The sequence below is a fragment of the Nycticebus coucang genome, chromosome 10 (genome assembly GCF_027406575.1).
Source record: "Nycticebus coucang isolate mNycCou1 chromosome 10, mNycCou1.pri, whole genome shotgun sequence".
Classification (NCBI taxonomy): domain Eukaryota; kingdom Metazoa; phylum Chordata; class Mammalia; order Primates; family Lorisidae; genus Nycticebus; species Nycticebus coucang.
This window is the reverse complement of record NC_069789.1, coordinates 114,327,193-114,339,286: the sequence shown is the minus strand read 5'-3', so window position 1 is coordinate 114,339,286 and position 12,094 is coordinate 114,327,193. Positions and strand designations below refer to the sequence as shown.

The 12,094-nt window shown below is 50.3% G+C and overlaps 1 protein-coding gene across 1 annotated transcript; it reads right to left on the bottom strand.

Annotated features, from left to right (window-relative positions):
* Positions 1-7,457: 7,457 nt before the first annotated feature.
* LOC128597606 (kallikrein-2-like) lies at positions 7,458-10,226 on the bottom strand. The gene is made up of 3 exons (XM_053608108.1): positions 9,655-10,226; positions 9,293-9,429; positions 7,458-7,623 (listed from the first exon to the last, which is right to left on the bottom strand). The coding sequence occupies exons 1-3, from the start codon at positions 9,836-9,838 to the stop codon at positions 7,468-7,470; spliced, it is 477 nt and encodes a 158-aa protein (XP_053464083.1). The 5' UTR covers positions 9,839-10,226; the 3' UTR covers positions 7,458-7,467.
* Between the last annotated feature and the right edge of the window lie 1,868 nt (positions 10,227-12,094).

Sequence of the window (12,094 nt, the reverse complement as noted above, 5' to 3'; positions counted from 1 at the left end):
CTCAGCGGCTAGTGCGCCAGCCACACACACGGGCTGGCTTGTTCGAACCCAGCCCGGGGCCTGCCAAACGACAATGACAGCAACAACAACAACAACAAAAATAGCCAGCTATTGTGGCTGGTGCCTGTATTACCAGCTACTTTGGAGGCTGAGGCAAGAGAATTGCTTAAGCCCAAGAGTTGGAGGTTGCTGTGAGCTGTGACTTCACAGCACACTACTGAGGGCTACATAGTAAGAGTCTGTCTCAAAATAAAGAAATAAATAATAAATAAATAAAAAATATAAAACAAAGAGGCTGGACTTGGAGACAGAGGCCCAGCTGTCATGGTTCTGAGGGGATTGCTAGAATCTTAATTATATATTATAAATTTAGAGACTGGGTGCCAGGGGTCTCTATTCCTGATCCTGTGGTTTTAATTTTGGATTCTGGAGCTTGAAATCTGGATTCTGCATTCCAGAGGCTTTAGATCATCACTAAGATGACCCAAGGTTTTGGGTATTTGAGGCTGGTTTCTGAGAACTCCAGAGGGCCCTGAGCAATTTGTCTAGAGTCTGTTCTGACTTACCTAAGGAGGGGGTTCAGAAAGCAGGAGGGACTGGCTCAACACATTCAATGAAGGCATGGGTTCTGTTATAGAATGGTGTCTCCTCATGTCTGAAAAGTCATCCCCTTTATGGGAAAGAGCTGCATGAGTGGGGCTTATCCATTCCAGAATTATAGGCCCTCGAAATTTCTAGAGTATCAGCTTTTCAGATTTTAGAATTGCAGGCCCTCAGGCATTCTGGAAGTTGGAGTTCTCTGTCACTCTGGAACCTAAGATGTTTGAATAGTCCATAACCACACATCTCCACACTGGAACGAACCTTGGAGCCTTCGATGTTCTGGAGCCCCACGATCTTTAGGCATTCTAGAAATTTGGGTCTCCAGACAATCTACAAACCCAGACTGGCAGACATTCTGGATCCCCAGGCTGGAAGGTATTTAGAGATCCTTTGTCCTTTTGTCTCCCCACAAATTCATGCTCAAAGTCTCTGGGCCTCAGGCTGGGTCACAGCTTCAGGTGAGTAAACCCCTGTTTAAGGAATGTTGGCCACAGGCCACACCCTGGGCTGAGTGCTCTCCTTGCATTCTCATTTATGCTCTGGACAACCCTGTGAGGTGGTGATTATGGCTTCCTCCTTAACAGGGAGGAAAATGAGGCCCAGAGAGGGGGCAACATAGAGAAAGTGCATGCGGAAGGCAGGAGGCCAAGGGAGAGAGGATCCTGTGTTCTGACTCCAGGAACAGCTGGTTGCCCTGCTGGCCCCCACCCCTGCTGCCACCTCCTTTTTTTGGTGCTGAGGGGAAGGAGGCTACTGGGCACCGTTTCTCGGTGCCAGGCCTGTAATAAACGCTTTCCCTCACGACCGCCCGTGCTCCTATTAACCAACGCAGGTATCGATGACTGGCACCCATTGAGCGCCCACGGGGCGGGGTCCTGCGCACACTCACTCTGACACTCGGTCTGCGCGTTAGTCAGCGGGAGGGCGCCCGGCCCCGCCCCGACGCCTGACGTCACGCCCCGCCCCACTTTGGCCCGCTCAAAGCTGAGCGATCGACCGCTGCCTCCCCAGAAGTCCTTCACCTCCACCGCGGCCCGAGTCTGGCCTTTTGCCTCATTCCACCACCTCCTGAGAACAGTCCCAGGGAGTCTTTCTTTTTATCAACTCCTGTGGCTGATTGAGCAGCCACCCAAGTCTCCTCCCCTTGACCCTGAACTCCAGGCTCGGGCAGACTCGTGCGTCTGGGCGCCACCCGACTCTCCCCAGCCCCAGTGTTCCTAGGCCCATCACGGAATGAGTGTCCTAACTCATTTCTCTCTTTTCGGAAACTATCTCTTCCTGTGTTCCCCATCTCAAGGACAGACCAACCATCATGAGGCCAGACAACCCCAGACACAGTCCTCTCCCTTTTCGTAACCTTACTCCCGCCCTCCCATCTGTCCCCAGCCTTGTCCCTTCTGCCCCTGACTTTTTCGGCTCTGTCCTCTGCACTCTGTCTGCTTGGCTGCCCAGCTTTAGCTCAGAAGCTCTCCTTGCTCCCTGGACCCTTATACAGGCCTTCTAACTGTCCTCCCACTGTCCAGTCTGTCCCCTCCTGTTGGTCACCACATGGCCCTAGAGGGTATTTCTATGCTCAGAGCTCACTGTGCTCTTCCCCTGCGTGCAGCCTTTCTGAGGTGGCTTCTCATCACCCCTGGACAAGGTACCCACTCCAGAACCGCCAGTCTGGAGTTCAAGACCCTTTGGGATTCTCCTGCTAGGATGAACCTCCCCTTGAATCCCCTCCTATAGGGAGGTGGTCTCTGTGTTTGCTTAATCTGGAGGGTGACTGGACTTCTCTGCTGGAAGGATGGCCCCATGAAGTGTCAGCCCTCCTCTAGAATAGTCTCACTGCAGCCTCTGTTCCCTATGAAACTGCCCTTACAAATTAATTGATGAAGGGGTGGAGGTTGAGAACTAGAGTAAGGGCCCTCAAACTCTGTGTGAAAGAACAGGCTTAGCTAAAAAATAGGATAATCCCCTTGTTTGCTTGGTAGTAATTAGTCACTGCCCCCTTGTTCACTTCTCTACAATTGCTATTCTGGAGTCCTACAGCTGTTGTAAAGGTTCTTAACTTTCTCAGCATAGCCAGTAGTTGTAAAGATCCTTAACTTTTCTTCGTAGATAACATCATTTGGAACCATAAAGGTAGTTTCCCTTCCACCAGCCTACCAGCGGATTGGCTGACCTGCCCAGACCAATGGTGTATGCAAAGAAACCAACTTAGCTAGAATCATGACTCCAGGAGCTGAAGCAAAACAAGAGGATTTCCACACTCCTATAATTTTGTCCCAAACTGAGCCAATTAACAAATTTAATTACCTAATCATCTGCCTTCAAACTTAAAAACCCTGTGTCCTAGATTCTCAGGGAGGCAGATTTGAGAGCTTTCTCCGGACTCCCCACTTAGCACTCTGCAGAATAAACCCTTTCTCCATTGAGGGCCCCCTCCACCACCCCTGTCTTGGTGCACTGGGTCTTCTCTATGCAGCATGCAACACAGCCTAACTGGGCCACAGCACTTATGGGGCCAGTCAGGGGGGTGTTTCTGTGCACTGGCTCTCCATTCAGACAATCTGGGCTCAGACCCCCATTTCACTGCTTCTTTTCTTCTGTGTCTGTTTTTTTGGGGGGGTTATTTTATTGTTAAATCACAGCTGTGTACATTAGTGCAATCGCCTGTACCCATTCTAAGATGCACCATAGATGCGGCCCCACCCATTTCTTCTGTGTCTTAGTTATTCACCTGTAAAACCAGATATTCAGAGGATCCCCTCATAGAATTTTTTGAGGAGTATTCACTTAGTTTGTGTAAGGAGCTAAAAGCACGTAGTAAGTGATGACTGTTGATTCTGCCTCCATTTACACATGGGCAGGTAGGGAAGGGGGATTACTCAAGGTCGCTCGGCTGCAGAGGTTGGGGGGTGTCAGGAGGATGGTTCTTGGAGTCCTGTTGCCCTTTGGGTGAAAGGCATCACCTCTCTGGGTGTCAGGTGATTATGTGTGAGCAGTCATTGGGTGGGGTGGGGAAGAGCGCCTCACAGAGGTTGGATGAGGTCATCTCATGGAACAGGTGTAAATCATACAGTCAGGCTGGTGCTTGGAAGACCAGAGAACACAGCACATGATTGAGATGGAGACTGTGAAGGCAGGTGGCTTGGGTTTGAGTCTTGTCTCTGCTGTATAATACCGTGTGCCCATAGGCAAGGCACTTAGTCTGTCTCTACCTCAGTTGCCTTGTCTATAAAGTGGAAATAATAACTGCTTCTCCCTTATCTGTGGCTGTGTTTTGAATTGTTGACACCTGAAATCTGTGCTCAGCACTTCATGCTCGATAATCCTGGCCATTATCATCAGAACCTTGAGGGGTAGTCAAGTATGGTCTTTCTCAGGAGACACAGTTGGGTGATGGCTGATCAGGACTGAAAGAAGCTGTTTCTTTTTAATTTTTTTTTTTTTGAGACAGAGTCTCAAGCTGTTGTCCTAGGTAGAGTGCTGTGGCGTCACAGCTCACAGCAACCTCAAACTCTTGAGCTTAAGCGATTCTCTTGCCTCAGCCTCCCAAGTAGCTGGGATTACAGGTGCCCACCACAACGCCTGGCTATTTTTTTGTTGTTGTTTTTGCAATTGTCATTGTTTAGCTAGCCTGGGCTGAATTGGAACTGGCCAGCCTTTGTGTACATGGCTGGCGCCCTACCCACTGAGCCACAGGCACTACCAGAAGCTGTTACTTGATCTCCCAGGTATGGCACCTCTCTCTGAATCCCTGAGACCCCTTTATCAAGACTCCCATTTTACAGATGGGGAAACTGAGGCCCAGGGAGAGGAAATGGATATGTGATGCCCTGGTGTGAGAGAGTGACATCAAGCAAGGAGAATACCATGTGCAGAACCTAGCTTTTCTCTTGAGACTTTATATCTTGGGCAGTGCTGGGGAAGCTGGCCAGGAAGCGGTGCAAAAACTGCCTCTTCTCTTCTTGTGGTCCCGCCGCTAGGTGGCACCAAATGTGCATTTGTTGAAGGAAGTTTGCTTCTAGGTCTGAGGGTGGGACAGAAGCAGACTCCCCAGTCTGTGGCAGGAGGAGACTTGGGACCAGATTTCTGCATTTCTGACAGAATCTCTGCACCCTCAAAGAGGAAGGACTCGGGGTGGGTTTTCGATCTGTCATTTATTGGTCTTCACTGTTCCTTGTATCCAGTCAGAGAACTGGCAGAAGGTAATGTAGGTGTCAGGTGTGGTGTGTGGGTCACATGGGATCTGTGCCAAAGACTTGAGCTCCTGCAAGAACCTGTCACCATTTAGGAGACCCCTGGAGTCACCCTTGAGAAAGAGAGAACAAGGTGGAGAGGCTGAAAGTGACAGAGAGGCTGAGAGAAGCACCTGGACACAGAGTCACATTCAAGGATCAGATGAAACAGAAAATTGAGAGGCACAGAGAGAAATGGGGGCAAAAAGAAAATCAGGATGGCACCTAGAAGCCAGTGCGCCCAGCCTTTCTCCTTTCCCCCTCCACATCCTTGGGCTCCCAAGCTTAGAGAGAAAGTCCTATAGCTGGAGTCAAAGAAATAAAGGGGAAGAAACAGAGGCCCGGCAGGCCTTTCCCTTCCGGGTACTGATTCCCTTCCCTCACACTGGTAGATGCCCTCTCTAGAGCTTCCCCCAACTCTGCCAATTGCCTCTTCTTTCTCCATGCTTTTCTGGGTGTCTTCTCCCTACTGTGACTGATTATTGCTCACATTCCTCAGATCTGTGTTTCTGCTCCTCTCCCTGTGATTGGAGTGTCAGTTTTTTTTTTTTTTCTTTGAGATGGAGTCTCACTCTGTTGCCCTTGGTAGAGAGCTGCGGCATCATAGCTCACTGCAACCTTAAACTCTTGGCCTCAAGTGATCCTCTTACCTCAGCCTCCCAAGTAGCTGGGACTACAGGTGGCTGCCACAACATCAGGGTATTTTTAGAGATGGGGTTTCACTCTTGCTCAGGCTGGCGGAGTGTCAGTTTCTTTGTAAAAAGTCATCATGGAGCACACACACCACCTGCTAGGGTGGGAGAGTTGGCTGTGGTATTGCTAAGAATGATATGGCTCTTACTGGGTTGGCCAGGGCATAAGCCATTCTGTTCTCTATTTCTGCAAGTTTCAACTTTTAGATTCCACGTATGAGTAAGACCAGGAGATATTTATCTTTCTGTATCTGGCTTCTGTCACATAGCATATCTGTGCTGTTGCAAATGATAGAATTGCCTTCTTTTAAAAGGCTGAATACTGCCAGGAGTGGTGGCTCACTCCTGTAATGCCAGCTGTCTGGGAGGCCGGGGCAGGTAGGTTGCTTGAGCTCAGAAGTTCAAGACCAACCTGATCAAGAGCAAGATCTCCTCTCTACTAAAAATAGAAAAATTAGCCAGACATAGTGGTGCATGTCTGTAATCCCAGCTACTTGGGAGACTGAGGCAATAGGATCACTTGGGCCCAAGAGTTTGAGGTTGTTGTGAGCTATTATGCCAGGGCACTGTACCCAGGCCACAGAGTGAGACTCTGTCTCCAAAAAATAAAAAGTAAATAAATAAAAATAAAAGGCTGAATCATAATACATTGTGTGTATTTACCATGTTTTTTAAAACCATTAATCTACCCGCGGACATGCTGGTTGTCCGTGTTTGTATATCCTGCCTATTACAGTAAACATGATAGTGCAGATGTCGCCTCAAAATGCTGATTTCAGTTCCTTTGGATATATACCCAGTAATGGGATTGCCGGATCATGTGGTAATTGTATTTTCAATTTTTGGAGGAACCTTCATAATGTTTTCTATAATGGCTATGCTAATTTACATTCCACATCCTTGCCAAAACTTATTACTGGCCACAGGCCGCAGATCCCTCCCCTGAGAGCTTCCTGAGGTCCCCCAAATAGTTCTGTCTGTCCCCTCTGCAAATCTCTGTTCTTCCCTCTCATTCTTCTGTCTCTGTTTCTCTTTGTTTCTGCAGGTCTGTGCTGTGGTGACATTCATATTTGCTTCTTTGCTCTCTGCCTGCTGGCTCTCACGTTTGCCTGTTTATGTCTTTCTATCTTGATTGTGTCCTCATTCTCCTTTTTGGTTGTCAGCTGCTGAGGGCTGAATTATTATTCATCTTCGTATTCCATAGAATTTCAGCGGTTCATGACAGGCCCATGTATTGATTCATCCATCCATTCATTCATTGACTCACACCTTCAGCAGCTAGTGTATTCAGTTTTATCCCAACAACTGGGTCCACCCCTCTTCCCAGAGTGCTTAAGAGGCATCTCTTACTGGACTGTGTTCTATGGAATGAGTATTTGTTGTGTGTACTTTAATTGCTGTAAGGGTGTCACATTACAGTCTCATCCCATATCCCTACGCCTTCCCTTGGGCTGGGTTGCAGGCTCCATCCGCTCTGTGGGCCTGTGATGTGTTGTGTCTGCATCTCCTGCTCAGTGCTCTGGGGAAAGCATCCCCAATGTGTCCCTGTCCACTCTCTCAGGGTGGACCTCACCCCTTCTCTATTTCTTCAGCACACAGATAACGTGGCCACTCACCTCCTATGTCTGTCTTTGCAGAAGCTGTGTAAAAGGATATGGCTACAAGTTGCCAGTGTGCCCTGGGGTGGAGTGGGGTGGGTGGAGGGGCAAAGATGCCCAATTGAAGAACCAGTGGTCCAAGCCTGTTGCTGCAGTGTCCTCCCCCCGCTTGCCCAACTCCACACCTCAGGAGTGGATGTGGAGGGGAGGGCAGGTGGACTTGGGGGCTGTTAGCCTCGGACATATGAGACTTAAGTTTCAAGCTTCCAGGTGGTTGTTTTCCGGAAAGATGATGCCAGAAATTGAAGAACATTTGATTTTACTGGGGTCATGGGAAGTGCAGGGCATTCAGGGGTTGGCTGCCATGGTGGCCTTGATCCACTTCACATATGGCAGGATACTGGTGTACCAGGAGGGGGAACGGGGCCTTACACATGGGTTTTTGTTCCATAGTGCGATTCCCTGTAGAGTACCGTTGCAGATCAGTGGGTCCCCTGAGTCACTCTGGGAGCAGAAGGAAGAAAGAGAGAGAAAAGTCAGTGGGGCCTGGAATCTGCCTTGGAGGCTCAGCCCTCAGACTGGGACCTCAAGAGACACACTCCCAGAAGGTAGGGAGGAACAGGTACATGAAAAAGGCTCAATGTCATTAGTCATCAGAGGGATGCAAGTCAAAATTACAATATGATATCATCTCACCCCAGTTAAAATGGCTTTTACCAAAAAGACAATGATGAATGCTCATGAGGACGTGGAGAAAGGAGAACCCTCATACACTGCTGGTGGGAATTTGAATAGTGCCACCACCATGGAAAACAGTATGGAGGTGCCTCAAAAACTAAAAATAAAACTGCGATGTGGCCACACAATCCCACTGCTGGTATGTATCCAAAGGAGGGGAAATAGGTATCTGAAAAACCTACCTTTCCTCCCAGGTTTATTGTAGCCAAATATGGATTCAACCTGTGTGTCCATCAATGAATGAATGGCTAAGGACATTCGGTATGTTATACAGCCACAACAAGAATGAAATCCTGTCACTTGCAACAACATAGGTGGAACTGAGAACATCGTGTTAATTGGAATAAGCCATGTACAGAAAGACAAAAGTTATGTGTTCTCACTCCTATGTTGGCGCGGACTATTAAAAATGATTGATCTCATGGAGACAGAGAATACAATGACAGTGACCAGAGGCTGGGAAGGGTAATGTGTGGATAAAGTGGGGATGATTAATGGGTACAAAAATTTAGATAGATAGAATAAATAGTATTTGATAGCACAAAAAAGTGACTGTAATCAACAGTGAGTGAGTGATACTTCGATATAATGAAAATAGTGGAAATGGGCTGTCCTTAGTGCCAAGCAATCTTGTCATATGCCTTTATCAAAACATCACATGGAGTAGTGCCTGTAGCTCAGTGGGTAGAGCACTGGCAACACACACCCAGGCTGGCTGGTTGGAACCCAGCCTGGGCCAGCTAAACAACAATGACAACTGCAACAAAAAAATAGCCAGGTGTTGTAGCAGGAGCTTGTAGTTCCAGATAATTGGGAGGCTGAGGCAAGAGAATCGCCTGAGTCCAAGAGTTTGAGGCTGCTGTGAGCTGTGACACCACAGCACTCTACTGAGGGCTGCCAGGATCGCAGACGCTGTGAGGGTGGTGGGCCCCTCCTTCCTTTCCTGTGCTCAGGAGCCCATGCCCAAGCCTGTCTGCCAAGAGACTCAGGGTTCCCCACACCCAGCGCTCTCTTTCCTTAGTGAGACTCTGTCTCAAAAAAAAAAAAAATCACATGTATCCCATAAAGATTGACAAGTATTATGTACTGGTAACCAGTGAAAATGAAGGTAGACGGTGGCTACCTTCAGTGGGAATAGTGGCTTGACCCTTGGCCTATGGGTAAAGGACTTCTGGTCTAGCTCTAGTACAGTGGGGTGGGCCCAGGCAGACAGTCCCTGAACAGGTCAGTGGGGGAAGGAGGAGGATCTTTAGCAAGATCCATCATGTCCCCCAGGCCTGCAGGGATGACCCCAGATGCCACCTCTCCAGGAAGATTCACTGACTAAACACCTTTGGAGGGTGCTCCAGAGCTATCAAAGGCTGTGAGCAGAGCCAGGGCAAGGTCACTCTCTGGGCAGAAGGTGGAGGGAGTGGAGGGGACAAGGCTGGCTTACCTGGCAGATGCCTGTGATGCCTCTCGAGTACCCAGCACACAGCATGGAGCTGTTCACCATCTGGCCGAGGGTTCTGACACACATGTCATTAGATATGACTCTGAGTTCCAAACACAAGAAATCCACTGGCTTCTTGGCTATGAGTAATGGAGAAAGAGGGTGTCACTGACCCCATCTGGCTTCTCAGCCCCTCCTCCCCAGGGTCCAGGAGGGCTGTCCCAGCCTCTCCCTTTCCTGTGCTCAGGAGCCCATGCCCAGACCTGTCTGTCATGAGACTCAGGGGTCCCCACACCCAGCGCCCTCTTTCCTCAGGCCCAGGCACCCCTTGTCTGAGGTGCATCAGTGAAGGGGCCCTGCCATACGTTTGTTTGGGTAGCCTCTGGCCCAGGCAGACGTGTAGCAGGTGCTGTCCAGTCTGGGTTCCTCAGTGGGGAGGCCCACCACCCTAACAGTGTCTGTGATCCTGGCAGGTCTGTTCAGGCGGACCAGCATGATGTCATGGCCAAAGTCACTCTGAGGGGTGATGACATCATGCAGCAGTTTCATGTGGAATTTGGGGTGTGGAAAGCTGTGTATAGACTGGATCCACTGGTCTTCGTCAGAGAGAGTATTGCGGCCCAGCCAGATGTCATACTTGCTGCGAATGAGGGGTGGGGAGAGGCGGGGGAGATGTGGCGGAACAGCAGGCAGGAGGGGACGAGAAACTGAAGCAACACACACCTCCCCCTCCCTGGAGGTTCAGTGAGAGAGGAAGGTGGAATCACAGGGAGAGTGTAAAGAGACGAAGATGACGAGGTATGGCATGAGAAAGAAGATTGTCAAGTCACAGAGGCAGTGATGAAGGCAGAGGGAACCGAGGAAGAGAGGGAGCAACAGGGAGATGGGAGGAGAAAGAGAAAAAACCAGACACAGCAAGAAACACACAGGGAAGAGGAAGGAGAGAACAGAACAGAACAAGGAAGGCGCGAGAAGCAGACAAATGACAGAGGGACTCAGGAAGTCAGAAAATGGGGGACAGGGCAGAGAGGAAGCCAGGAGTCAGGGTACCAGAGGGGAAAGGGGGCAGGGCCTCGATGGGGGAGGGGAGTCCTGAGAGCGGCTCAGCTGCTGCTGGGGCAGTGCACCTCCCCAGAGGGCGGGTGGCCTGGCCCACAGCCCAAGGTCAAGTTCTCCTTTCCCTCCCAGCACCCTCCCCTCTTCCTAGGTCCCTCTTCTCCTTCCTCCTCTCACAGTGGCTCCACCCAGCTCTGGCTGAAACCGGTCCTCCCTGTCTCCCCTGAATGGACTGACATCCTGAGGGGGGCTGGGCAGAGTGAGAGGCGCCCCCTCATGCACACATGTTGGGGACCCCATAGGCCCCTCCTGGGTGTGTGTTCAGTAGTGATGAGGGAGAGGTGGAACAGAGACCCAGGAGGAGAGAATTGAGAGATGGAAGGTGAGACACATTGGTGACAGAGATGACCACAGAGTGACCCAGAGATGGTCAGAGACAGGGGAGATTCAGGGACATGAAGACAGTGGGAGACAGAAGCCAAGATACAGTCACAGATAAGGAAAGACACAGAGACCCAGAGAGAGACCCAGGCAGCCATGGCACGGTGGTCAGGCCCCATTCTGCCTCCCCATGCACCTGGACGAGAACCTTCCCTTCTCTCCCTCAGTCCTGCAGCCTCGCCTGAGGTTACCACACTGGAATAGCTGAGTTATTATTTCTGAGGGTCACAGACACCCCCTCCCCAGACCCCAGGTCCTGACTCACTGGCTGATGCAGTGGGCGGCTGTGAGCACCCACTGGGGGTGCACCAGGACGCCCCTGCACTCATACTGCCCGTGGTGGAGCACTGCCATCAGCCAGGGCTGGACTTTCCTCTCACAGTCCTGGTCTTCCATGCTCAGGGAGGGAAGGAGGTCGGGGCACCTGTAGGGGGGTGCCGGGTGAGAGAGGATGGTCTAAGGGAGGGAGCTAAGAACTGTGCTTGACAGGCTGTAGGGACAGAGGAGGAGGGCTGGGGGATCTAACAACAAGGCAAGGGGTGCTGGGAAGGGCCCTGAATTCCTGAGCCATCCCTGGGTCTGCAGGCTGAGGGCTGATTCTGGATAGGGAGAATTCACGCTCTGAACACAGAGCAGACCCCAAGAGTCAGGGTATGCGAGACAGTGTCTGGAGCAGGGGTCAAGTGTAGGGATCCAGTAGTTCGAGGTAATTTGAGACCTTGGTCTGGGGGTAGATGGGGATCTGTTTGGAGAGTGAAATCCATATTCTAGAAACCAAGTAACAGTCCCAAGAGAAAGAATGATAGGCTAGGAGAGCAGAAAGTTAAGAGGATCCAGGCTTAGAAACTACTGTGGTCTGTGTGGGGATTTCGGGTCTGACTATGAAACATATTTAAGAGATCAGTTTTGGGAGGTCAAAAAAGTGCCTCCAGATTGGAGGATTTGGGGTTTCCTAGGCTGAGGTTGGAAGAAGTTAGTTGGCCTGTGAGAGTTATGAGAATTTTGGGTTCCAGGTCCAAGGGTGAAAGGTAGGTGAGGCTGAGAATTGGGAGGGGAGGGCAACCCTCCTAGCAGTGGCTCATGCCTGTAATCTCAGCACTCCGGGAGGTTAAGGCAAGTGGATGGATTGAGATCAGGAGTTTGAGATCAGCCTGAGCAAGAACGAGATCCCATCTCTATTAAAAATAGAAAAACTAGTCAGTTGTGTGGCAGGTGCTTATAGTCCCAGCTACTCAGGAGGCTGAGGTAGGAGGATCTTTTGAGCCCAAGTGTTTGAGGTTGCTGTGAGCTGTGACATCATGGCACTCT

What these genes read in the sequence shown, in the direction of transcription:
- LOC128597606 (XM_053608108.1), bottom strand. Translation starts at nt 9,838, where the DNA reads ATGAAACTGCTGCATGATGTCATCACCCCTCAGAGTGACTTTGGCCAT. An exon ending in CAGAGGCTACCCAAACAAAC is followed by an intron (nt 9,430 to 9,654) that starts GTATGGCAGGGC and finishes CATTACTCATAG; the next exon opens with CCAAGAAGCCAGTGGATTTC. An exon ending in GCATCACAGGCATCTGCCAG is followed by an intron (nt 7,624 to 9,292) that starts GTAAGCCAGCCT and finishes TTCTGCTCCCAG; the next exon opens with AGTGACTCAGGGGACCCACT.